Below are 27,597 nucleotides of genomic sequence, written 5' to 3'. Positions count from 1 at the left end.
CGCTGTTACAACGACTGGTATTTTTATACGATTAGTTAATATTATTGTTTGTCACATTACCTGGACTTTTTTCTCCGATACGAGTGCTCCCTCTTCCTTTCTGCCATTTGATGATTCCGATGAGCGGTCCTGAGGTGAGTGCTTTGAGTTGTTGCCGTTCTGTCGGGACCTCCCTGATTCGCCCCTGGACGAGGACGTGATGGAGTCACTAATGTTTTCTTGGCTGTTGGGTAAGAAACACAAAATAATGATTGCAGCAGGATAACGTGAAGAAGCAGTAGATTTCAAATTCAGGTTGTCATTCTGGGAGGGATTCTGTTTGAAGCCTATAGTTGTATAATACTTTTACCTTTCCCGCCTGTCGAGCAGGTCTGAGCTGACACTGCGGCCTGGCGTTGGTGGTTCCACATTGACGCTGGATGAATCACTGTGCCAACCTGAAAGTGAACACACTTCTTTTTCTGCCTGTTCAACCTGACCAAGAATCTCCTGAACACTGGCCTCGGTCATCTCTTCGTCCTCCTCCTTCTCCTCTGAGCCTTCTTCTTTCTCCACTTCCTCCTCCAACAGAGATCCTAATGCCTCTTCTTTGATTTCTTTCTCTCCGTTTCCCTCCTCCTCTTCCTCATTGGATTCAGACTCACTGGGCTGACGTTCCCCAAGTGCCTCAACCCAGGCCTGAGGGGAGAGGGGAGCTATGGCTTGGTCCTCGGCTGCCTGGTCTCCTTCCGATGTCCTGTAAATATCTCTTTCATTGCCACACAACCCTTCTTCATCTTTCAACTGCAGTTGTCCATTTGTGTCATCCACTCTGTCACCCTGAGAGACCCTTTCCTCACTGCCCCCTTTACATTTTTGAACCTCAGCTGTTTCAGCAATGCCCTCTTTGACAGCCTCTGCTTCTATTGTGGTACAGCCTTTTTCCACTTCATGCATCAGATTATGCTGTTCTTCTGATAGATTCTGCACATCTCTCACCTCTTCCACCTCGCAGGCTTCCCCCTTATTCCCATCATTTCTCACATCTTGTTCTTCCTCTGCAGACCCCTCCTTCTGTTCAGCCAAAATCTTATTCTCCTCTGCCAGCGTAGACCTATCTTTTGTTATCATCTCACATTTTCTTTCCACATTTTTAATCAAGTCCTGCTCTATCCACTTTTCCACAAATCCATTTCCCTCTGCTAACTCTGCCGCAACCATCTCAACAAACTTCTCTATGTCTTCTGTCACTTCCATTTCACCTCCTTTTAAACATATATCCTCCTGTAAACCCATCTGGATTCCTCCAGCTCCCATTTGTGCTCTGTCGGGCGATGAAGGGGTTATTGATGATACTGATGAAGGGGAGGGGGAAGATGTGGAGTTAACCATGTCAATGTCTAACTCACACATTGCAGGGAGGGAGTGTGACTTGGGCTTGTGGCTCAGCTCCATTTCTTGACAAGGCCTGTCCTCCTCCTCGCTAGAAAGCAGCTGGTCGTTCAGAGCGATGTGGGGCTTTTTGACTTTGGGAGGAACAGGATCAGGGAGTACAAATACTGGGACGGACAGGGTGAGCTCACAGGGTCTGGGGGGGCTCCTAGGGGGGCTGTCCGGCTCTGCACTACCTGGCTCTATCTCTGGGCTCCAGGGCAGGGGCTGAGACTGGGAGTCAGCCAGCAAAGGGGTGTCTGGTTCTGGGTAATGGTGGAGCTGGTGGTGGGCAAGGGAAGGGTTGGGGGTGACGGGGAGTTCAGGCTCCAAGAAGTGGGGGTTGGAGTGCAGTGTGGCGGGGGACTGCAGCTCTGCTAGAATACTCTGATAATCTGTAGGTCACAGGATGACAAATGTAGAGACATACACACCGAAGCATGCCACAAAGGAATATAACCCACAGAAAAACACACACACCCTAACACATACACCGTGTGACATGGACGATGGCACAGAGGCTGAAGTGTAAAGCATGTATCCAGACAACCACTAGCTGAGGTGGTGATATGTCAGAAGCTATGGCAGTACAGTATGATAAACCGATATCAAACGTATACATTAAAATGTATTGTATGTATTTATTACATTTTAGTGCATACGTTTGATATCGGAAATGCCATATTCAACACAAATAAAAATAATAAAATAGTAAAGATATATAAAAAAGTGTATTTAAATTGATAGTAATCATAAAAGCAATGTCATTTTTATCAGTAGTTGTTTGATTTTCACTGAGTGTTCATTCAAAAGTGGTAGTGCGGTAAGACTTAAAAGTGAGACACATTAGTGCCATAAGGCCATAATATATATTAATATATATTAATCATGTAGCATCGGAGGTCATGAGTGTAAGATATGAATTTTTGCCAGGGTGTTTTGTTACATGCTCACATGAGACAGTTGACAGATGAGAGATGTAAGAAGAAATAGGGGAGGAGAAGGAACAAGATAAAGGATAGAGCATGCTAAATGAATATTTCCACTGTGGAAGGGTCTATGCGGGTTTGAGTTGGAGGTGGGGGGATGGAGGGCGGACAAGTACACTGGCAAGCAGGACAGGGAGACAGGGAGCGGGGAGGAGGGGAGGAAGGACTGGGGCTAGGACAATGGCGAGAGGAGGCGGCCAGCTGGGTTACAAAAGGATCATTGCATGGAGACGCGGTGACAGAAGGTAAGGCCCTGTCTAAAGGCGAGAAGGGGATGGGAGAAACAGGTATAATGAGGGATTCAGATAGGTTAGGGGCAATAGAGGAGGGTACAAGGGTGAGGATGGCGGGTGTGGTTGCAGTTTCGGAGGGAGCAGTAGTATGACAGGACAAGTCAGAGCAAGATCTGGATAATGTGAGAGAGGGGCTGTTTGGTTCAGCTTGTGAAGGGTTTGGAGCTGGTGTGTTGAGTGTGGGGGAGTTTGGGACAGATGAGGGTGAAGACAGGACAGATGGAACTGAAGAAGGAATGGGTGAAGCAGAGTTAGCAACAGGCGAGGGAGGTAAAGGTGAGGTGATAAGGGGGATCGTGGAGGACGGGTGGGGCGACAAAGGCAAGTCAGGAGATTGATGAGGGTCAGCAGGAGGGTACTGAGGGATGAGGCATGGGGAAGGAGAGGAGAGGAAGTTGAATTGTGGCAGTTTAAATAGCGCTGGAGGTGCCAAGTCTTTGAGTGAAATGGAGGACTCATAACTCGGAGAGCGGCGTTGGGAAAAGGGAAGTTCTGCAGTAGGTGTTAGGGGAGTGGGTGGGGGAGTTGGGATTGGAAAGAAGGGCATGGGTGTCTGCAGGATGAAGGCAGCTTGAGTACTTCTGGGAGTTAAGGGGATAATCATGCAAACTAAAGAAAAGGAATAAGGCAAGACGTATGCAAAAGAGAAAAAAGAAACAAAACGTGAAATGGAGGAAGAGGGAAAAGATTGTTTAATGTGAAACACGCTTGCACAATAAGACAATGAATGAATAACATGACTCAAGGATGTGTGGAGGAGGAGGCATGTGAGGAGAGGGAAACACATGACTCTTTATTAGTTAAGAGCTGTTATGTGCTGTCATCAGCAGTAAATACTGCTGTGGGAAGGTGATGGGAGGCAGGACAGGAGGAGAAGGAGGAGGAGGAGGAGGCATTCTGGTTTCACAGAGGAAGAGATTCTCTCATCTATCCAAGGAAGGCTTAGAGGAACTGGAGGAGAACTAGGAGAGCTAAACTAAATGAATAGAGAAAATCAGACTCTACAGGGTTATTTTTACTCAAGTCAGACATAATTGAAAACGTATTTAAAGCAGTACGTAGTACGCAGCATGCACTTAGAATGGGATTTTTATAGTGGATATTGCTCATTTGTGACCACTGGATACACTGTTGTGATTTGTAGAGGAGTATTCACCCTGAGCAAGACCTGATTTAAATACAAATGCTGGTTAATTCAACAGAAGCCAATTCAAATCAGTGCAAGTGTTAAAGTGCCATTAAAACATGGCTATAATTTAATAAATTGAAGAGCGAGAAGGATTGAAATGTAAAGAAAAATACCATTATCATTTCTATGGCAAGTAAACTGTAAAACATGGAATTCAGAAATGCATTTGGGGAACATTAGGAGCCAGTTGTCCAAACAAAATCCAGCTTCTCTAAAGCTCTGCACCAGGACTATACATATGTGATCCATGCTTTGGCACAACAAAAAAAGGTAGCAGGGAGAGGTAAGAGGTCAGCTAGACAGAGCTAAACTTTACCATCAGCCTGATCCCGGAAAACAGCGTTATCATCGGCAAAACATCTCGTGCCTGAAATGTTACCATAGTCAAATATTGGGCCCTCCAGTAAAGTCACAATATCCATCCGATTGACTTTGGTCAGCACTGAAGTTAAGGCATCCGCTGTGGAAAAAAGGAAGACAAAAAGAAATGTAACGAGTCACCTGAAAAAAGATTAAACAATGTTTATAAATTTGAGTTAAACTGCTTATTCCAATGTTGGGATGGTGCAATAAACACAATAAGCCTGTTCTAAATGTAAGCATTTTGCCCAGATTGGTACATGTGGATTTCTGAACAGATGACAGGTTAGATAGATGAAAAGTCAGACAGAAAGGGAGTGAGCAGGATAGACAGGAAGACAGACAGGTAAGGTAAGGTGGACTACAGACACTTGTGAAAAAAAAACTTAATTTAGTGAACTAGCATTAGAAATCGGACTTCTCAAGTTGATGAACTTGTTTTTTTTTTGTTTTTTTGGGGGCATTTTAGTCCTTTAATTCCACAGGACAGATGAAGACATGAAGGGGGAGAAGGGGAATGACATGCAGCAAAGGGCCGCAGATCGGAGTCGAACCCGCTGCGTAGAGGAGTAAACCTCTATATATGTGCACCTGCTCTACCAACTGAGCTAACCTGGCCACTGATGAACTTTTTAGCCATAAATCAAGACAGAAAGACTGAAAAGAGAGAGAAAGAGATACAACGAGAGGAGACAGAAAAGTGTGATTTTCAGATACAAAAATAGTCTTACTTGTGGCGTTCTTTCCTTCCCGACTGACCCATTTCTTAAGTAGCATGAAGCTTTGTGCTGTCAGAGAGTTGGGGTTCTCTAGTCTGACGTGGTTGATCTCATCTACTGTGAAGTTCATCTCCCGAGCCAACTCTGTGATGGGACACAGATAGCAGCTCATAAATATTAAAACTTTAATGTACAGTCACTTAATTAACAGTGCAAACACACAGGCTGCAGATATTTGTATTTCAAAATGTTAAATAAAAAAACAGCATAGATTCTTTGTAATTGACTCAGTTAGCCAGAATATGGCAGTAAATAACACGTTTGAGACTGATAGGGCCAAAGAAAAAGTAATATAGAAGGGGATTAAAACGTGGGGTATAGTCGCTGCAGCCGAGCTGTCGAGCGCCAGTGTGACGTCATGGGAGCGCCGTAACTGTTTATACTCCCGCGCGGTGGTCGCGACACTAGTTGCAGTCTTCTCCTGAACAGAGGTGGAGCTAATGAGGAAAGACTACCGACTTTGCTATTTCTACTGACTAGAAGAAGAAGAAAAAGGTAAACAACGGCAGAACAGGCAGCAGCATTGACGTCAATGCTTCGATTTGATTCGATGACCTACTTTGTTGGATCAAGCCTTTCATTCGCCATTAAAAGAACTTATCTTAAAGGTCCCATGACATGAAAATGTCACTTTATGAGGTTTTTTAACATTAATATACGTTCCACCAGTCTCCCTATGGTCCCCCAGTGGCTAAAAATGGCGATAGGTGTAAACCGAGCCCTAGGTGTCCTGCTCTGCCTTTGAGAAAATGAAAGCTCAGATGGGCCGATCTGGAATCTGCGTCATAAGGAGCAAGGTTACCTCCCCTTTCTCTGCTTTGCCCGCCCAGAGAATTTGGCCCACTCATGAGAGAGAGACATCATAGCTTTCAAACGAGCAAAGTGACAGTTCGTCAAGGACACACCCCCACTCTCCACCTTGCCCCCCCCCCCTCTCCTCCTCAATAGCTACAGACACAGAAATGGCACAGACTAAAGAGAGCTCATTGTGGGACTGGCTCTAGTGGCTGTAATTCTGCACCAAGGCTGAATTTTGGGAAAGAGACTTCAGATACAGTATTAGGGGACCACTAAGGCCTATATAAAAGCATCCAAAGAGCACCATGTCATGGGACCTTTAACCCATTAAGTTTACAAGAGAGACTTGCAGTCACTCTGAGAGTCCTGGCATCCGGTTGCATCCACTTTTTTTGTTGCGTCCCTCTGGACGCACATTCAAAATTCTGGCACGCCAGCGAGATCTATGTCATTTTGACGTCACATCGGCACGCGCGACCTCGGCTACGGTGACTGTAAAACGTCCTTAAGAGAGCGAAAAAGATACAATGCAGAATGTTTCTCACCTGTCCAACTGAGTCCCAGGTGATCTGCAACGATAGCCATGCGCAAATCTGTTCGCTCACAAGGACTCTGGGGACCTGGGAAGATAGAGGACAATCACTCATCAATACCATTCACATTCTTCTTCTCCTCCTATACACTAATGTAATTCAAAAATAAACATGTAAATAATTTTCCTTTTCTGGCCACTTATTCATCACAATTAACACCATTAATCAAGATTGTGTCAAAAATATTTATATTACAATGGTTAGGATATTAGTGTCATATCGCTGTAATATCGGTTCAATTATTTCCCCAGGATGGCAAGAAAAGGATATTTCACATTAGAGACATTATGGGCAACTTAAAAATGTTCATAGAGTAAGTGGTTTTCTGTGACTGTTTGTGGTATGTATCCTCTAGGCAGGCAGTAACTGTCATGAGAACCACACAAAACAAAGCATAACATGACTCTCAACAACAAACTCATTGTTCTACAAATCTAGGGCGGAAAGGTCTATGTCAGAATCTAAAATGTCAACATGCAAAGACGCTTTTGTGTGTTCTTTGCCAACACTAGTTAGTTTAAATGACAATTGATAGCATAAACAATTCTATAAGAACAAACTACTACAATAACTTGGTAGCCACCCCGCACAGACAGACAGACAGACAGACAGACAGACAAGGGAGTTGTCAAAAAAGGGACTGGTTGTGCCAGTGGACCAGTCACTACTACTGGCATGCTAAATCTACTATAAAGAGGTTTAAAAAGGTTGAAAGAGGGGCATAGAGAAAAGAGAATCTTGCAACAAGGACAATACAGTACACAGTACATCAATGACAAAAAATAAATTTAAATGACAGCTACTGTTCTAAAGAGAATATGTAAACACGCCACAGGCATTCCAGTCAATCCATTAAACGATCACAACGATGTCATGCAACTAAAAGTGAAATATATAAATATATATAGATGTATTTTAAACATAGTGTGAAAGTTTTACAAACTAGGCTTGATCTCCGCGATGGGAGGCGTTCGAGACCCTGTGAGTCCCTGACTGCCCTCCTTCCCACCAGTCCGCCTACTCCTCCTGCTCCTCTCACTGCCGGAGGCCCTGTCCGTCGTCGCCACCTTTGCCCTTACGGACGCGGCCCCGGCCTCAGCCCTCGAACCTCTACCAGACCTGGATGAGCGGGAGGGCTGGGAGGGCTGGGAAGGCTGGGAGGCGTCCGACAGAGAGGTGCTCCGGGAGGTGCTGTCTTCCTCCGACTGCTCTGTCTGCGTCTTTTTCTCCTCGTCTGACAGGCGGTCCACCAACTTTAGCGTCTCCCCGCTAATGCCTTTAAAGTATTCGATGGTGCGCTTACAAACCTCACTATGGTTCTCCTGTCTGTCCTGTCTACATGATCCCTCAAATGTGACATTGCTGACTGGATGCCTGTCTTTCAGTGGTAGCCTTGAGGGCAACTGTATGGCTGCTCTCCCTGTGTCCAATGCTCTTGTTGGCTGTGAGGTAACCCGAACTGAAACAAGTGAGATAGCTGTGGCAGCAGGGCTGCTCTTTTTAATATCCTTGATTGGTATTCTAGACCTGGGTTCTACTTTGGCTATGGCTGGCTCTCCTCTTTTTCTGACCTCAACCATCACTGCTTGTTTGGGCTTCTGTTTGCCTATGGCTGTTCCCTGCGTATGAAATGACCAACCTGATGCTTTAACTGGAAGCCTCGACTTGGGCTGCTTCACTTCACTTTCTTTAATGGTTTCAGTGTTCTGCTCCTGTTCTTGACTGCTGTGTACTTCCACTCTCTCTTCCAAATCCCTACAGCACAGTGTTTCTATCCTGCTAGCTTTTTGAAGAGTGGGCTCAGAGGAGGACTGCAAATTAAACACCACACTACCACATTGAATGTAGTTGGCCTGAACACTGGAGGACTCAAGGTTATTGTTGTTGTTGCAGTTTTCAGTAGGGTAATCTCTTTTCTCTAACTTGGGCTCAGTGTGTATGCTGGACTGGCTATCTGTACACTGACCCTCTAAACTGATGTATTCTGGCACCATCTGACCTTCTGACATCTCTGCTTTATAATCGGTGAGATCCCCCGAGTCTTTTTTCACAGTTATAGAGGCAGCTATGCCCATCTTAATAGGAGTGCGTAATTTGGGATCAACCTTAGAGGCTGTGATTGTGCATGAGGAGGCAGTCTCAGCTATGGCTTCACAGGTGGGGGCATCAGTATAGCCAGTGTCACTGCCAGGCTGTGCAGTGTTGCATTTTGCAGTTGTTGCTGCTGGTGTTGTGCTGCTGTCTGTGGTAGTATCTATAACCTTGCCATCTACAGTGGCCCTCTCCCCTGACTGAGAGGAAATTACCCCCAGGATCTTGCCCCCTCTCCCCTTTTCCCCTGTTTTAGGGTCAGAGGAATGCTCACCAATCTGGAAAAACTGAAGCCTCTCTTCAACAAAGTCCCGCTTGCTCATGTCAATAGCACCACTGCGGGTCATCTCAAACATCTTCCCTTCGTGGAAAGGGAAGGGGTTAGGCTCACTAGTCGGTGTGCTCTCATCAGTCGGTGTTCGAGCGGGAGTTGTGTCAGGTGTTGTAGCCTGTGATTTGTCCTCCACCGATAAACCAAAGGGCTTGGGGTCCTCATCTTTTGTTTTGGACTCAAAAACTCCATCATTGTCACCCCCTTTGGTGGACCAGGGGTCAAAGTCTAGGCCTTTGGTGGCAACAGTTTTAAAGGTTGAATTCAGCTCCTCTTCAAGTTGGTAGCCAAAATAGTTTTCTGCAAAGGTCTGCCTATCTGGATGTCTTCCTTCAAGGGTATAATCTTTTTCATCTCCACTGGCTGAAGATGTCTTGGTTTTAGTCTTTCCATTATCCCCCCCTTCCTCACATTTCTCTTCCTCTATCACTTCAAGCTTGGACTGACTAAATGAGCGGTCAGTTGTTTTTCCATCATTGGACAGACTAGATGTTTTAGGGTCTTCGCTCAGTCCATCATCCTCATCCTGGAGGTCATACCCATCTAAAGAGTCTACTTCAGTAGCATCTGTGTCATGGGAGAACTCAGCAGTGGATGCTATGGAGCAGTCAGTGATTGACTGGTCATTGCCATTTTGTTCCAAGTCAGCATCCTCCTCCTTTACAACACCATTGATCTCAGACTCATTATCTCTGTTTTTCTTTGATTCTTTGGGTTTCAGGTATTTCTCTCCCTCCTCTTTCATTTTGAAGGTGTACTTTTTGACAGGGATGGGATGGAAGACAGATTCATCATCACTGGAGTCGCTGTTATCAGCTCCCGGGGGAATAGGGGAGGGAGGCTGCACCCTGATGATGGGCTCAGCTAAGAGGTGCCTATCATGTTCCTCTTGGAGGTTCACCTCCATCATCTCCGTCTCTGCCTCAGAAGAAGCACATGACCCCCTTTTCTCAGGGTCGGACTGCTCTGCCTCTAAAGGAGGAGGAGGTGGAAACTCTATATAAGCCACTCTTCTCTCCTTTGACTTCTGTCTCTCTGCATCCTGTTTTCTACTGTGATTCTCTGAGAAAGCTGGCTTAGATTTTTCCCTCGAGGGCTCCTTGTAGATAAAGGTCTTCCCGTCTTCCTCCTCAGACTCCTCTGGGATAGGGCTTGGCATGCCAGGCATGAAGCCTATCACCGAGTCTGGTGTTCTTGAGGCCAGACTCACTTCCTCTGAGCTGGGGGTCTCAGGGGTAACAGGACTTTTCCCAGAGCCGTCCATGAAAGTCACTTGTTCTAGAGTGTCATCTTCTGGACTTCCTTGAGGAGATGGAGACTGATTTTGCTTGACAGTGTAAAATGCACCCCTAGTCTCATGCAATGTCCTACTCTCATGGCTTACTATCTTTTTGTACGTTCCCAGCTGCCCCGAGGCTGTTTCTTTCTCATACTGCTTTCCTACTTGGATGCTAACATACACAGGTAAGGGTTTAATATCTTTGAAACCCTCTGTGACAACTACAGGAGTTACTTCATCCAAATACTCTGCTTGGTCACTATCAACACCGTTACACATTACATTTGAAAGGCTACCGTCCGATGAGTCTGTGGATTTTCCTAGTGATGATCCTCGAGTAGACTTGTTGGATTCAGAGCTACTGTGTAACCGATTTCTAGCTAAAGTAGGTATATGAGATCCCGCCCTCTCATGTGGTTCAACAGAGGCATCTAATTTTAAAGTAGTGGATTTGTGATTTTCAGAGAAATTAGATGGCTTTCTTACAAGAATTTGTGATTCCGAGTTTTTTTTTAGACCATCATTGCTATTTGGACTTTCTCGCACAACAAATTCTGTGTAGATTATTTTCTTTGTGGTTTCTTGTCTTTGGGAATCACTATTATTGCCATCTTTAATAGAATCATGGATTAAAGACTGAGATAGTTTGGGAGATTGGGGTTTATAGTTCCCGTAATCTTGGCTCTCCCATGTTTTAAATAACCTTTTCTCTTCCTGATCTTTTCCACTGGTCTCGTGCTTGGGTGAGAACTTACTTGATTCACTATCTACACATCTCCTCTGGTTTCCTGGACTGTCGGGTGCTTTTGGAAGGTTTGGACCAGCAAACACCTGATACACAGGTAGCTTACTTTCCTGGAGTTTCCTGATAGGAGGATTTGAATTGTGGCCACCCTGATGACTCCTATCTTGCCTTTGAGCCTCTTGCTCAAACTTTAGCCTCACTGCACTGACTTTGGAGGATGACATTTGAAATGGTTTAGGGCTTTCACCTGTGCTTCCCTGTAATTTAGCATCACCTTGTTTTCTTGAGTCTGAATCAGTATACTGAAGTAACACTCTTCTCTCTGGACTGCTGGGTAAGCTGGCACATTTCCTGTCACTGGAGCTGAACCTGTCTCTAAGCCTTTCTCTGCTCCACTCTTCCCCACTACCCCCATTCCTATGAGCTGGCCTCTCTGGACTACTGTGTGTAGAACTTGGCCCTGATCGTGATTCTCTGAAGTCTGGTCTTCGAGATTTCTTCTCTGGAGACGAGAGCTCATCGTTGAGCTGTTCTGTTTTATCACGAAAGAATTGAGAAACCTCACTGAGTTTTTCCTCTGCCTCCTTTACAGTCCTGTCCACTCTGTCCTCATATATGAGCTGTTCTCTGTCCTTATTCTGTGTGTCATCTGACACACGCATCCAAACTGATTGCTTTGGGCTACCAGGTTCAGAAGAATACTGCAAAAGTGTCAATTTGTCAAAGTTATCATCAACATTGGCCATTCTTCCAGATTTGTCAAACACATTTCTCGACGACCTGAAGACATACTCTGTCATTGGCCCAACTGATCTACCCTCACTGTGACTGCTTCGGTCTGGTGAGTGGAAGCGAGACCTATCTCTCAGATATTCCTCTGTGTCAGAATGAGACTGGTCAAATTTCTCAGAGAGTAGCATTTTCTCTGCAAAATTATAAGATTCTCCCCTAAGCTCTGATGATTCATCCTCATTGTACTCTACAGATTGCTGGCTAAGTAGCTTTAGTGTTTTGTAAGAGTCATCTGCCATGAGCTGGGCTGAACTAGGGCGACTGTCTTCCTCTTGTGACATGGGTGTGTTTATTCTGGGGGAGTCAAGGTACACTGGAAGTGATTCCTCAGGCTCCTCCTCTTCCTGTCTATTCCCTGGATAGTAATACATTTCCTTCTCTCCATGGTTTTTTGTCTCTCTGATGATGACCTCTGTTGGTTCTGTTTTATTGCCTTTTTCAATGTGAACCTCAATTATTCTTTCAACCTTAGGTTTGGAGTTGATGTCTTCGAGGACTCTTTGTGATGTTTCCTCATTGCCCGACTTGTGTTCAAACAGTCCAGCCAGCTCTCTAGAAGGGTCCTTGCCTGACTGAAAAGCCTTCATAATGTCATGCACAGACATAGTTTCCTCACACCTCTCCGATGCTGATTCTTTGCCAGGTGGTTTATGGTAAACCATCCTAGTGGTGGTTGTGATGTGAGTCTCCTCCTTTACCCTCATCCCTTTTCCCATTGGATCCTCGTCAGGGCTGACTTTTATTGAATAGCATTTATTCTGATCTGGACTTGATGTAGCTTGATGCCCTTTACAATCTGAATCAATGTATCTGACAGAATGTGCATCCTCCATTGCAGGTTGTTTGTTATCCTCTGGGGACTCATAGCTCCTGATGACATGAACAACCTCAGTCCTAGTCTCCGTGATCATTGGGGGAACTGGGATATCCTGGAAAAGGGCCTTGGGGCCCATGCCTTCTGCACTCTGAGGAGCAGAGGGCGTCCTTTCACTCCGGGTCTCAAAGCCACTATCTGAGAGGGGGCTTTTATCCTGTTCATGCGAGATATCATCAGGGGAGTCTAGCACGGTGTCTGCTCCAAAAAGCGCATCTGCTACTTTACTGATCTCTTTGTCTGAAGCTGAAGAGCGCATGTTTGTTGGAGGCATTTTGAGCTTGTGCTCCTGAACGGCAATGGTGGGTTTTAGGACACGTTTCTGCTTTTCCTTGCCTTCTCCTTCTCTCTTGCCCTCATCTGCTTTAGGCTTTGTGTCATGCATTTTGGAGAAAGAGCTGCTCCCAACATCATTGGCCAGGTAGTCAACCACTTTGGAGAGATTGAAATCTCTATCTGGTATTGTTTTTGATTTCGCTTGAGGAACCACAGTCTCATATCTTGGCGGATAGCTCCAGTTGCTTGGTGGTTGTTCAACTTGTACTTTTGAGAAGTGTATGTCATCCAAAGAACCCCTTTTAAGGGAAACCCTACCATCCTTCACAGCATCTTTAGTAAGGATTTCGCTCACTTTTACCAAATCTTGTTTTACTTTCTCCACAATCCTATAAGGCTCCTCGTCCTCCATCTTAACCTCTTTGGAAGAGTCAGACTGAAATCCTTTACTGGCTGTGGAATTCGGGTCTGTCTGCAAAATGGCTGACATTCGTATCAAGTCCTCTTTCATTTCAGCTACATCCTTCAGAATCTCTTGGCTGGATGACAGTGGTGATGTGTTGTTTGATTTCAGGCCAGCAGAAAAAAGAGGGGCTTTGATGGGGGAAAGAGTTCTGGCAAAGGAAGACTGCATCTGAGTATTCACCTCGACGGGCACCGTCTTTCGCGGGGACAGAAGGGCAGCAGCCGACTTGGACACTTCAGGTAACTTTTTAAACTGGGGCTCTGGCAGCACATTAATAACAGAGTACACTGGAACAGTCATTGTACTAGATGTTACAGCAGTCGTGGCATTGGGAGGGGATCTTAGAGAGACGTAAAGGGAATTAGAAGCTGATGATCTAATGGACTGATATGAGGAGGATGCAGAAGAGGACATGGACTTCAAGGTGCCATAGCCTGCAGAACAAGAATTAAATGTTTTTTCAACCTCATCAAAGGCTGCATTGACACTTGTAGTCGCAGCATTGGTGGTTGCTTGTATTCTCTCTTGAAGACTGCTTGTGAGAAGAGATGTTGGGGATGAAGAGCGGTACTGTGTAGGTGACACAGTTCCATTGATCAGAGCTGCAGCACTTGGAGGGTTGTTGGATTTAAGTGGTGATGAAAGAGAGGTGAACAGGTTTCTTGCAGGGCCAGTGACATCCTGGGCAAAGGAACGCACAGAAGAGAGACCAGGGACTGTTTTTATGGGAGAGGAGGAAGATGCTGTGCCACTAGAGCCCCCCATAACGGTCTTGTATGGCAGGGGTAAACTGAACATACTCAGAGAAGATTTGGGAGAGGTTGGTGGGGTCATGCTTATCGATGTTCTCTCAAGAAGAGGGCTTCCTCCTCCAGAGACAGTTATAGGGGAGGTCCTAGCAGACAATGCTGCCAGTCCTTTTATAGATATAGGATCTGGGGCACTTTTACCTGGTGAGGCCAGGGGACTGTGGCTGACCTGGACTGGGTACTGGTTTTGCTGGACTACAGTTTTAATAGGAGAGGAGATGGTTCTGTAAGTTCGGATGGGAGAGGCCATGTCACTAACTGACTTTACAGAAGAGGCAGGTGATCCGGGGATGTTGGTCTTTATGGGAGAGGCAGAGTTGATGGACCAGACAGATTTTAATGGAGAGGCAGATGGCGTGTTGGATGACGAACTGGAGAGGGAGCCAAACCCAGACTTGGCTTGACCAGGGACGGCGACAGGAACAGGCGACCACGCCTGATAAGATCTCGTTGAAAAGACAGGTTTGTGAGGGTAGCTAGTAGGCTGTGTTCTCGGCGAGCTTCGATCAGTTGTTTCTTTAACAATAATTTAAATCAAAAGTAATAAGGAAGTAAACAGAAAATGTAACAGAAAATAATTTGAAATAAAACATAAAAACCACAAAGAGAAATTTGAGTCAGTCAGAAACAGCATTATTCACAGCAGAAAGACAAAATTCTATACATGAAATGTACAAAAGGCCCCTATTCAGAAACCCAGGATGATATGACAGATGATGGTCTAAAATTATTGAGTAATGACAAAATACACCCGATAAAGAACAGAGCATGTATAGGAACAAAATGCTTGACATATGGTAGACTTGACAAAAAAATGACATAACCAAAAAATACAATTCCATTGACTTTTGATGTGCTATTTGCCTCCTTGCATCAGTGCCTTTTACTGTACATGTTTGATTGACATGTCCTTTCATTTGGTTAATTTTCAATGCCAGAGATGACCCCACAAGTGTATACCATTAATAAAGAAATATCACTTTACTTGTTCGGTCATGACTTAAAATAAAATATGAGGTTGCACTTCACAAAAAATAAATCAGTAAATCAGCCATTCATGCCTGTCCAGTATGCCCTGCAATTTAGAATTGTCTCTGTTTCCAGTTTAAAAAAAACATTTCTCAAGTCATACCTATGAATATATTTTAAATCTTTATTGGATGAACAAGGCTGGAATAATAAAACAAAACACAGACAACACCTCAGGATTTGTAAAACTAAAGTGTAGTATGAAATCTGCCCCTAAAATGCTTGCTCTAACATAAATCAAGTTAATGTAAAGTGCAACCTGTTACCACACTAAAATACGCAGCCGCACACAATCATAAAGCCAATAAGAGTGAAATGGCCACTAAAAGAATGAGAACAATTCAAAACAATATTTTTATTCAACATGAATCAAAACATTTTTTGTTCAAATGATAAATGATGAGACAGACATTGGTTCCCAGTGTTTCCACAAATGTAAAATAACATAACAGTTGAAACAGAGAGACTTTTTGTCAACATGGGGTGGGTAAGCAAAGCGTAACACACAGTAAACCATGCAAATGTTTGATGAATGACAGATGATCAAAGAGTATGTCAGGTGAATAGAATAAATGATTAATGAACAAGTTTTTTCAGGTAGATCTCTTTCTATACTATGGGTATATGAAATAAAATATGTACACTGTATAAAGGGACCTTTAGACACTAAAACTAATTTAAATCACATAAATATCTGAAATCAATTAAAAATTGAATATAAGTAAAAATGGGAAACTCACTCGCTGCTGGGTCAGTCAAATAGCTGTAGCGCTTACGCAAAGCTAAGGAGGCAAAGGTATGACGTCGTTCTGGCTTTTCAGTCTGAAACAAACAAAAAAGAACAAAAGATGCTTTAACATAAAAAATATGGTGAAGTGTGATTCTGATCTGTCATAATTAGGTCTAAATAATAATGTTAACTTGTTAACTTAGATACTGCAGTGCATGAATACTGTTCTGTTTTTAGTGAATCAGCACATGCTGTTAGTACTGGCACAAGGAGGCACTGCAGGTGTACTGTAGTGTCTCCTCTGGAGAGTAATGGACTGTTTCCCTGCATCTCTTCACTCACTGCATTTCTCAATGTCATAACTACGGCCAATATGTGCTCTGTCTGCATGCCCTACTCCAGTAAGAGGTAAGCACGGGCAAAATCAAACTTCCAGTTCGGTCCGGTGTGTCAAATAAATGTCCTCTTATCATGAAGATGCGTTCCTCAGATCATCATCATTCAAATAGTGGTAATTTTATCAATTTCAATATATTGGACAGTGGTACATATTCAGCCCAGTTTCGAGAAATTATGTTCATATTGGACAATTCCGCATTACACAATTTACAGTATGTTGAGAAATGTAAAGTGTGGAGGTTGGCGTGATGTATGTGGGTCTAGTGTGTCTATCTTTCATGCCAGTGATCAAAGTTTTTCTGTTCTTCTCAATCAATTGTCAAAACACAATCAATGTTGTCTTTTTAACCAAAACTTTTTGCAATCCTTAACCAAGTTGCCTAACCTTCACCATACAGTAATCATACTGTAGTTGCAACATGTGGTTATTGTTGGAATACTATTTTTTATGTTGGCGCTAAGCGTTCAAAAATGCTGTCCCTGAACTTAGTCTGGGTCTAATAATTTGGGTTCTGAATTGTCCGATATCAACATTCTGTCTGCCAAGTGGGTTGATATATTTATGTAGAAGAAAATATCACACATTATCACCAGTGGTGGAATGTAACTAAGTGCATTTAATCAAGTAGTGTACTTAAGTACAATTTTGAGGTACTTGTACTTGATTATTATTATTCTCTGCTACTTTATACTTCTACTCCACTACATCTCAGAGGGAAATATTGTAGTTTTTACTCCACTACATTTATCTGACAGCTGTAGTTACTTTACAGATTCAGATTATTAATACACAATATAATCAACAAATAAGTGATAATGTATTGTTATAGATTAAACTACCCAGCATTATATAAAGTAATTCAAATGAGCTCCAACATTACCAGCGGCAACATTAAAGTGATGAATACATTAATAATAATAATTATTATTATTATTATTAATAATTATAATCCAATATTATAATATATAGTATTCTGAATGGGCCATTCTGCATATGTACTTTTACTTTTGGTACTTTGAGTATATTTTGATGCTAATACTTTTGTACTTGAATTTAGGACTTTTACTTGTAAAAGAGTATTTCTACACTGTTGTATAAGTGCTTTTACTTTTATTTAAGTAAAGGATATTCCACCACTGCTGGTCACTACATATAATGTAAGTACTTAAACACAAAAACAGTCTTATCTCCTATAAATGTTGTGGCATCTAGCTGAGAGTTAGTTTTCTCTGTTACACACAAGCCAAGGGTAAAGAAGGGAAACCCCAAATATAACAAAACCATGACTAAGTAGATAAAAGAGAAGAGTTACGGTTTCATCTTTAGCTGACAAAATGTACCATAGTCCGTGTGAAACTTCCTATGAGTTAATAGTAAGGATGGAGACATGGTGATTTCCTGTTGGACATGTATGGAAAGGAAGATAGAGATGAAAAACAAGCTGAGGTGTGGCACAGCAATTGGCTCCACTGCACTTTTGGATGAAGACGACAATAAATAAATCCTTGCAGATTAAAACAACTGCCATTTCCACTCATGCACTACATGGGGTCACTTCAGCAATGACGTAGCTGTGTAAAAAAACGTGCAGTCAGAAGCATCTTTCACACCAAGGTACTGTACAGAGACAAAATATCTGCGATATGCATATTTACTACAGCATCTGCAGTAAAGCCAACAGAAAGGACGACAAAGAAGAAGCAGTTCCATGTGATGATGAAGAATCTGTTTTACCTCATCATCAGGATCAGACTCCATATCCTGTGGTATTCCAAGATGCATTGCAGGAGAGGAGAGAGATGACACAGTGGAGAGCAGGGGCGTTATAGTGAGCGGGAAGGTGGAAATCAAATTTAGGGGATGAAAATGGAGCAGCAAAAACAACAAAAGGCATCAGAAATAATCTATGGGATTAATACAAAATAAACAGCAAAATAACAAAAGCAAAAGCAAAATCATTTCAGTTTCTTGTGATCAATCAATACCACAACAAACAAACAAATGAGAAGAGTCGTCTTTTTGCATAATTCTTATGTACCCACACTGAGCCAGGCAATAGAACAAAGCACGATGTGCATGTGCGGCTGCATGTGTACGTTGTGGGGTCTTATGACTGGCACAGGCTTTAACACTAATAAAAGACACAAGCAGCAGGCAATCCTTTCTAGACCAAATTAACTTCAATGGCTCCTCTTGATGTCAGGACAACATCGTTTTCTGTATTTCAATTTCATTTACATGTAGATGATATGATATGGCCTAAAAGGATGAGGTATTCAAACATGGTGATCCTACCTTCTTGTGGGTTGGCAGTGTGATATTCAAATTGCATATGGCAGTCTGTGGAAGGCCTTTACTGGATTTTGGCTCTCTCAGGAAGGAGAGGCGTCCACATGGCTCCTGGCCCATATCTCTGATCTGTAGGGGACAGCAAAGAGATGCATCACGAGAAATAATTTCAAGAAAAGAATGGTGGAAAATGTGGGAGCTTTTCTTCCTTACTACCGGAGTAGAATTTTCTGTATTTCTTTCTATCCAAACTCATTGTACATTCCTAATTTTGGAAATTGTCATACAGTATGTAAATTATGACTCTAACAGGCAAATTGTATTCAATTTATCATTCGTCGGCGTGCCAAAAGACTAGGACAAAAACTGAGTTACAGTGTGTAGCTCTGATCTGTGAGAACCACAACATCCACTGCAAAAGAAAATTACTATTGCTATGAATATCAGCCAAGTATTAGAGGAAGATCTGACAAGATGATCCGAATCATCTTCAATCCTGACAATTCTGACATATTTTAATCAGCAAGGCACATTTACAAAGGAGACCAGCGTGAACAACATAAACAGAAAATGCTAGTAGAGAGAGAGGGTGATAGGAGGGATACATTTTATACCTTCACGTTGAAAGGAAGTCTGTTTTCCTTGAAGGAGTAGAAGTTAAAAACCAGCTGCTGCCCACTTTTGGTAAGAGGGGACAGGTTGCCATAGCAATCCACGTGGATAGGTTTGCCCTCGAGAACCTACAGAAGTTTATTGACCAAAAATAAAGTAACGCAGCTTAAACACATTCCGGAGACCTGGTTGATCAAATTGTAAATTGCATTTCAATAACATAATAATGCTTTTTTTTTTTCATTTGTCAATTTGTTCTTTATCCACATGAACCCACAACTCCACCTCAATATCTTTGCTCCGGGCCACTTCCTCAAAGTTCTCCTGCTGCTCAAGGGTCTTGTCCACCTTGTCGTCTGTCATGCAGAAGCAGCGCAGCCGAGCCTCAATAGCGTCGTTCATCTTGGCGAACACCACAAACTTGGCCAGGTACGGCACGCAGATCAGCTCCCGGTATAACTGAGACGCTAGACTCACCGTCTCAGGAATCTGGTGACAGTCTGCGAGCCAGAACCTGTGGAGGAGAGAGGATATGAGAGGGGGGGAAAACACAAAAAAAGAAAATAACAAGTCTGGAAGTCAGCCAAGTGAAGAATTTGCCTAATATTACGATGACTTACAGCCTAATAGTGTAATTGACCATCTTAAGCAATAAATCAAAGGAGCTGGGTTATTTCTCTGAAGGGTCAACACAAACACATGACAGCTGGTCTAATTACAGAACAACAAAGGGCATAATATCAGGCTACACACTCGCCACATGATTCCAATCTAGTTAGGATGAGAATTCATGACTTTGCCTACTGTAACCAAAAAGTTCACTTGCTGAGGTCAGTTTGAAAGCATGCCTCAACAATGTAGTAAGGACGTGTAACATTGTTAGTATATAGGGTCCCAGAGAAAACTGTCTGTTTGAATACTAAAGAGGGCATCAGGAGACAAAAACCTCAAAATCAGGTCACTTAATTAATTCAATTAAAGTCAGCCAATAACATGTAGAGTCAGACAAGAGGGGAACTCGCTCTCCTTATGTGTGTAGTGAAAGAGAGATGATTGGGAAAAATTAGACGCTGAAGTCAGGAAAAATGTACTTCTGTCGATTCAACTGACAGTAATCTGAGTTTTTCTCTTGTGATAGATTTTAGGATTCACTGCCAATTTCTCATTGCTTCCTGGTACTGCACTGTCACCAGTTTGAGGCTGACTGAAATGTCTTCTGGCAGCGATTTCAATTTGCATGGATTTACTTGTTGTATCTTCCAGAATGGTAGGACCAAGGCTGCAGCTAACTATTATTTTCATTATCGAGTTAATCATTTGGTTCATTAAAATGTCAGAAAACAGTGACATTTAAAACCTTTATTTTACTATAAGTTTTTGTAAAACTATTCTATATTTTACTACAACTGCAAATCAGTATGTATATTACCCAGCTTTGGAGAAAAATAGTTATGATTTTTTTGTGATCCAACACATGGCACACTGTAAAAATATAGTAGTATGTGTGTGTGTCTCACCTGGCCGACACATTTGTGGTGAAGGAGACGCAATCAGTTACAAAGGACAGCGGTGTGGTCCCTGTGATGTCCTCCCACTGGGCAGGGGACGTCCCTCCTGTATGAAACAAGAGCCCAAAGATGAGCTCACTGCCTTTCCAACCTTGCCAGTGTTTTAGCTTTGGTAATCTTCATCCTTTCATCTTCTCAGGTCTTCATCTTCCCTCTATCGATCGGTGGCTTTTGACATCAAAGTAGGCCTGATGTGCCCACGGCTATTCAATTCATAGTGACTCTGAGTTGCTAACTCTGTTTCATGTGTAAATGGATGAACAACTATGGCTGGTGTCACATATCACATTTTATTACTTGCAAGCAAGGCCTGCAATAGCATTTTGGATAGAGGTACTGCTACAGTATTGTCACGCTCTAGTTATCTACGGGTCTACTCGCCTGTGATGCTGCAGAGCAGACGCAGGCAGGGCGCAGAGTCGCCTCGATGGCCACTGGGATGGCCTTCTGCCGATCGAGGTGGGACAGGGATCGTCATAGTGATCGGCTTGTGGAACTTCCTCCTCCTGGGCTCTACAGTGACGATGGGGCTGAAAGTGGCTCTATTCCCAAGGACCGCCCTCGCCATGTCATCTGGCACAGGCTGGGCCTAAACAGAAACACAGGAAGACAGAGAACAGTTTAAACTTTGAGAAATGTTCGGTCAAGCTTTTCCTGAACTTTCTATGAAAATAAAAAGTCTGGGCATGTGAGGAAGAATCAAATACGTAACCAAAAAAATAGGTCATGTATAAATAAATAACAGGTCAGTGTACAGTATTTGCGACAAAAAAAGCTGAGTCATGAAACAGATTGAATTTGAGCTGATCCCAGGAGTCCTGCTGTACCTGCAGGCCAACACGGATCCTCTTGGTGAGCGCCCCTTGTGGGAATGAGGCCTGGACCATGGGCACGGTGCTGCTGGACAGCAAACCTCCGTCAGGGCCCATGTGGTTCGACTCCTGCTTGATCCGTGACACCACAGCAAAATACTGAGGAAAATCGCTGGTGACGATGCGGCAAATGCGCTTCTTCTCCAACTCAATAGGACTGTCCAGCTCTGTAACAGAAAATATTACTTTCAGAAATGTGATTTTAATGGTCACTAAATACAAATTCAATGCATTTTAATGTTAGGTACTATTGAGGTATGACATCATGGTCAGTGTCACTACAAAAAGGCTAAACAGACTGAATAAAACTGAAAAATGGAGTGAAAATCTGTTTTCTAGGTCACCAGCTGACATATAGCCCTGGGTTATGTAGTATAGGTTTTCCTAAGGGGTTCAGTTCACCTTCATCCATTCACTGTGGACAAAAAAGCTGTCTTTGTACAATTTATTGTTAGTAAATGTTAGAGCCCACTGAATAACCTTTCCTTTACCTTCATCCATTCCAGTAAGCAGCTCAACGAGGTCTTCTGGTCGGGCGTCAGACTGGTGCTCCTTCCACGTGTCACCATTGTCACTCCTCAACACAATCAGCTCCCTCTCTTTCCCCCGCATGGACCCAAAATGAGGGATCTCCACAATCACAGGACTAAAAGAGAATACAATAAAACAGTCTGAGGAAATGAGGAAATGAGTAAATGAAACCACAAACGTTTCGGCAGCTTAGAAGTTTTAAGAATAATTACTGGTTAATAGGGCTGGGTACCGAATTCAATACTTTTTAGGCACCGACTGAATTGCATCGAAAGTATGGAGTATCGGAAAATGCCTTGTCATTCAATACCCAATTTCAATAACCTAAGGAGCAAATCTCATCAGCGTCAGAGAGCCAATAAGCATGGAGCATGCTTCTACCAAGATCTTGTAATGTTTGTGATTGGCCGTCTAACATTACACGTCGTAAAGACACACAGAAAAAACTCTACATTACACAGAGACGGCTCACACAGTAAGAGCTGAAAAATAGATGAAATTATTTTATTTTTTATTATTTTATAGGACAACTGAAGACATGAAAGGGGAGAGAGAATGGGGAATGACATGCAGCAAAGGGCCATAGATTGGAGTTGAACCCGCAGCCGCCACGTCGAGGAGTAAACCACTGTATATGGGTACGCGCTCTACCAGGTGAGCTACCCAGGCGCCCAAATAGATAAAATGATTTGTGCCGTAATGTGTAATGTGGCAATTTTGTTTTCAGTTTTGTTTAATTAAATTGGTATCAAAAAAAGTATTGTTTAGGAATCAGTATCAAATTCACGGTATTGGTATCGGTATCGAAATATTTTGAACAATACCCAGCCCTACTGGTTATAAGCTGAAAACGGCAATTCATCAACACAAGGAAAAAGAAAGTCCCAAGTGTCCTACCCGAGGAACTGAGCCCCAGCGGGTCCAACCTCCACCAGCCGGCTGACCAGCCCCTCTCCCTCCACCATGGGCGGGGGGTATGCCAGCTTGTGCCTTTTGGCCAGGCGGCAGGTGATGCGCGTGGGCGCCGTGCACTTCCTGGGAGGTATGATGATGCGCATGCCATTGTGGCGGCTGCCTCTCATGGAACCACCGCGGGCATCCACCATGAAGCTGACCAAGAACCTGCATAGTGAAAAGGAATAATGTTAGAGGAGGAAAAGACATAAACAGAGGAAAAAAATACACAGAAGCTATACCATGGACACAAGTGAGGAAGACGATTCCCATGCTGTGATCACTGTACACTCAAACAAAGTAAGGAAAAGAGAGAAAATAACAAAAACAGAGAAAGAGACAAAAAGATAGGAAGAAAAAAAAAACTGATGCTTTTGAGTTCTGAAAGGTGGCAGTTCTCACCTTCGCCTGCCTCAATTTAGAACATTAAACACTGTCTGAAACTAAACAGGGTGCGAATGAAGTAGCAGAAACTTCAGTTTCCATTTCTGAGGCTAACGATGAGACTGTTGCCAAAGATTCAGTTCCTCTAAAGCAGCATTCAGTGATCAAATAATAAAACACCTCCACAGATGTTTTACCAAGATAGGGTTAATGTGATTAATATGGGATGTGTCCTCAAATTAAGAGCACATTTTGGCATCCCGTTAATACAATCATTGGCACAAGTTAAAAGTCAGGATGGAGTAGCGAAAACTATTTTTCATGAGCAATGCTTATGCCTAAAGCCAAATGTCGCTCTTCTTTTCACTAAAAGGGTTGTGTTATGCACTGTATGGTTGCATTTTCTATATTGTATGTTGGAAATAGCAGAATCCCTGTAAGGTTTTGAAGAAGATGTATTGTAAATATACACTGTGAGAGAAAGACAGATGGCACATCAATAAAAAGACTTCCAAAGAAGTTGACTACACACTAATATCTAGGCAGTGCAAATGAAACACCAGACCACACAGATGAGACAAGCACAGAATGGAGGAGTAGAGAAGGCTAAGAGGGGAAGAGAGAGTGGCGAAAAAAGAGGTAGAAAGACAGAGGTGGAGGAGTGAGTGACATCACTGCGGCATCATGGGTGAAAGCAGCAAACTCAGTCATCACCTGGAGTCATACTGAGGGAGCGGGGAGGAGAGGCTGCAAAATAAACACAATGGAGGCAATGCAGGAGGCAAACCCCCAGAACCTAGTTTTAGTATCAAAGTTTCACAATCACTGTTGGGATCTGTAATAACTGCTGAAGATGAGAGAAAGATCAAAAACCACAGGAGTGAAAAATCAAGGGATAAAAGGGACAAAATGACAACGAACAAAAAATATATAGACGGAAAAACACACAAAGCCTAATAATGAGTCTGGACACAAAACTGGACATGACAGAGCCCAGTATTTCATTTCTAAAGCAAATAAATTATTAAGCATTTAGTTCTGTGCAAAGACAGCATCGTTTACCTTGAGCAGACTTTATAATGTCGTATATTCAAAGTATGTGAACGACATGGGAGCAAAGTCTTATCACTTTATCCAAATGAAACACACGAACCACTGTACCATGAGCTCACACAGTCTGTACTTTGTATCCGTGAGGACAGAAATAGAGATGATGTCAGTGAACATGGAGGTGACGTCTGGACCATGTCTCTAGTCTTATGGTATGACATGAGAGCTTTAGAGGATGGACTGTGTCTTGTCGCTGTAAAGCAATGTGTACAGTGCGGCACTGCAGAAATCCCACAGCCCTGCATCATGTCTGCATCAGTGCTGCAGGGTTTGCTGAATATTGACTCGTAGAGGGAGAACAAAAGTGTGTGTAAAAAAAACAGTAGGTGTGCACAAAGCATAGGGAATGTGTAATTTATGCAACCGTTATGTGGATGTACATGCAGCTTGTGTATGTGGTGTATGTCTGTGCATGCTGGTAAACATAGCTTGACAGTTCGGATAAGACAGTGCAGCTGTTCTTACCCAGAGTGAATGGGGCTGGACACAGTGTTGTGGCTGTGGTCCATAGTGTCCGGAGTCCAGCTGTAGCGCCGCATACACTCCGAGCTGTAGTCTCTGGTCACAGCCAGGTGCTGGGAGAAGACAGAGGTGAAGAGAGGAGAAAGAAAAGATAAGACAGAGAAAGAGGAGGTTTAAGAGTGTGGGAAAGGCAGATAGAGATTAAGGTGAAAGAAGAGGAAGGCGGAATAAAGGACAGAAATAAAATAAATAGTGAATGGAACGAAAGTGGCACACCAAGAAGACAAAAGAAAGCTAATTATTAACCCTTGCACAGACATAACAGTTGAAAGACATGACCCTTCTTTTTTTCATGACCCTCAAGTAGAGCTGGGCAATATATCGATATTATATCGATATCGTGATATGAGACTAGATATCGTCTTAGATTTTGGATATCGTAATATCGTAATATGACATGTGTTGTCTCTTCCTGGTTTTAAAGGCTGCATTACAGTAAAGTTATGTCATTTTCTGAACTAACCAGACTGTTGTAACTGTTCTATTATTTAACTTTACCCACTTAGTCATTATATTAAAAATCTCATTGTGTAAATATTTTGTGAAAGCACCAATAGTCAACACTACAATATTGTTGCGGTATCAATATTATTTGTGATCAGTGATATTTGATTTTCTCCATATCGCCCAGCCCTATCCTCAAGTCATACACGGTATGGAGCAATTAGCTGATAACATTTCTGGCTTCTTAACTCATATTTCAACAAAATTTGTCACCAGTATCTACAGTATCACCAGGTTTAGGACAAAAAGACACACTCAATAACACAGTGAATGTGCTACATTACTGAAACGTACAAAAGTTATGTGTTGCAATTATGATGCTTGAAAAACCAGCTTTAATAAATCATTTTGTATGTGAACATCGAATCCTGGGAACTTGTGTACACTGAAAGTAGCATGGGAACAACCATTCACTAAACAGACTAGCACAAAAGAATGAGATGAGGATGCCATGGACCCAAAACAAACTCAAGAGCAATGGGAGCTGAACCACAGTGACTGAAAAATAACAAAACTGACGAATGAATGAGGCATCCATGAACTCTTTATACCTTATTGAGTGGGTCAACCAAGTAGGAAATGTCTTTACAGACACTCTGAAGCTTAGGGGAGAAGAGAGACAGTTCAGAAGTCACACAGAGGGCACTGTGCGGTCCAGAAGACTGAGTTTGTGGTGCTTTGTTTCACTGAAGGATTCAGTTTCCAATAAAGAAAACATGATCTACCTCCGTGAAGATGAGACGGTCCTACGATTTAGTCAAACAATCCCTTAATAACTGAAACTTCATCTACCATATGTAGCAGATTATAGTACGATGGCACTGAAACGGACCACCAAGGAGGAAAAAAAATGATTTGACCTCATGTATATTTTCAGTTAGATATAATATCAATTTGCTTATTTTGTAAAAGAAGCGCGTTGAGGCGCATATGTTGGCCATGTATAGTTTGAGATCTTGGCTGATGTCATTGAACTTGTAGGAAATATTACTAATATTGTTCATAATAAGAGGTTACAGTTTCTGTTTTTGTTCCTGACCACCAAAACAAGCGTCGGACAAGCTAGAAGAGCTCTGCAGAGCACTGCGTTTTTTCCGTGAGAAAGCAAAGAGGGGGCCTTCCAAAGCCCTTAGGTTTGAATAAACTCTTCGTCAAGGTGCTATACACTCTCCCTCAGCATTTTGGCAAAAGAAAGCATGGCATCAACACTGCTTCCTTTATGACCTTTGTGTAAGACAAGTAAAGCTACCCTGCTTTAATTCTACCCAGCCTGTTTTTTTTCACCAAGCCACTGACAAAAAGACAGTGTAAAAGAAAATAAGAGATGCCAGGGAATTTGGTGAAGAGGAGACATTAAAGCTTGAAAAACAGACAGCTAAAGATACTAAGGAAGGAAAAAGTGAACATAGACTGAGAGAAAGCGAAAACGAGAAATGGATCTTACCGTGTCCTTTGTAGGCGCCAGAATCTCTTCAATCATCATACTGTCTCGTGCAAAGGAGCTCCGGTTGAGTGTGTTGGACCTATCCGAACTGAAGGAGCGGAGGCTACATGTTACCATGTAACCCGGTCCCATGGGCAACAACAAGTGACGGGCAGGGGAACATGACATAAAACAAAAAGCAAGGAATCCATTATTACATGCAACCTCCAGGGAACTAGGTTTTTCACTTACTGGACAGAGAGAGTCCAGAAGTTGGAAAATAGAGAGAGGCTGGAGAGCCCGCAGTTGAACAAGGATAAGATAATGCAGCAGGTTATTTAGAGATGGAAATGCGAGTGAGGTCAGTTTGTTTGCATTAAGAGATAAAGGGAAAGAGGAACAGACTGAAAGAAAACACAGATGGCTATTGGGACCATTTCTACATGAAGGTGTGGTTGGTGTGCATCATGAACACGGACGTAACTAACTGTTGTCTAAATGATGAAATATGACAGATTAGTGGACCGTATGTGTAAGCACCTGGCTGTGAAGTCTTTGCGCAGATCATGTATTGACAGTAAAAAGCAATAAGGTT

General features: G+C 42.9%; 2 protein-coding genes across 20 annotated transcripts in view; both read right to left on the bottom strand.

Annotated features, from left to right (window-relative positions):
- LOC144532420 (uncharacterized) overlaps positions 1–27,597 on the bottom strand; it is a 132,468-nt gene that overhangs the window by 5,607 nt on the left and 99,264 nt on the right. For 6 of the 19 annotated variants that reach the window (XM_078273150.1, XM_078273152.1, XM_078273159.1 and 3 more), the window contains 18 exons: positions 27,024–27,126; positions 25,019–25,128; positions 24,158–24,190; positions 23,003–23,227; positions 22,066–22,220; positions 21,530–21,741; positions 21,084–21,291; positions 20,652–20,748; positions 19,420–19,648; positions 19,137–19,262; positions 18,529–18,651; positions 17,968–17,994; positions 15,844–15,925; positions 6,364–6,438; positions 4,973–5,104; positions 4,198–4,341; positions 350–1,805; positions 61–223 (listed from right to left, as the gene is read on the bottom strand). In XM_078273150.1, the coding sequence (XP_078129276.1) occupies positions 61–223; positions 350–1,805; positions 4,198–4,341; positions 4,973–5,104; positions 6,364–6,438; positions 15,844–15,925; positions 17,968–17,994; positions 18,529–18,651; positions 19,137–19,262; positions 19,420–19,648; positions 20,652–20,748; positions 21,084–21,291; positions 21,530–21,741; positions 22,066–22,220; positions 23,003–23,227; positions 24,158–24,190; positions 25,019–25,128; positions 27,024–27,126 (3,700 nt within the window). Of the gene's footprint in view, positions 1–60; positions 224–349; positions 1,806–4,186; positions 4,342–4,972; positions 5,105–6,363; positions 6,439–15,843; positions 15,926–17,967; positions 17,995–18,528; positions 18,652–19,136; positions 19,263–19,419; positions 19,649–20,651; positions 20,749–21,083; positions 21,292–21,529; positions 21,742–22,065; positions 22,221–23,002; positions 23,228–24,157; positions 24,191–25,018; positions 25,129–27,023; positions 27,127–27,597 lie in introns of those variants that run through there. The other 13 variants (XM_078273154.1, XM_078273156.1, XM_078273161.1 and 10 more) reach the window with 9 other exon arrangements.
- Positions 6,451–14,324, bottom strand: LOC144532758 (ankyrin-3-like). Its single transcript, XM_078273693.1, has 3 exons — positions 10,868–14,324; positions 10,267–10,432; positions 6,451–10,200 (listed from the first exon to the last, which is right to left on the bottom strand). Exons 1-3 carry the CDS (start codon positions 14,322–14,324, stop codon positions 7,347–7,349), a joined length of 6,477 nt encoding a protein of 2,158 aa, XP_078129819.1. The 3' UTR covers positions 6,451–7,346.

The sequence above is a fragment of the Sander vitreus genome, chromosome 17 (genome assembly GCF_031162955.1).
Source record: "Sander vitreus isolate 19-12246 chromosome 17, sanVit1, whole genome shotgun sequence".
In the NCBI taxonomy this organism is placed as follows: Eukaryota; Metazoa; Chordata; class Actinopteri; order Perciformes; family Percidae; genus Sander; species Sander vitreus.
Note: the sequence above shows the minus strand (reverse complement) of the source record. Positions and strands in the feature narration are given on the sequence as shown.

Excerpts from the sequence above, each read along its gene's own strand:
- LOC144532758 (XM_078273693.1), bottom strand. The coding sequence starts at position 14,324 with ATGGCCTCTCCCATCCGAACTTACAGAACCATCTCCTCTCCTATTAAA. Across the intron at positions 10,433-10,867 it reads ATGTGTAGATAGTGAATCAA|GAAAATCCACAGACTCATCG; the intron begins GTAAGTTCTCAC and ends GATCATCACTAG. Across the intron at positions 10,201-10,266 it reads AGCATCCAAGTAGGAAAGCA|GACATTGCATGAGACTAGGG; the intron begins GTATGAGAAAGA and ends CCATGAGAGTAG.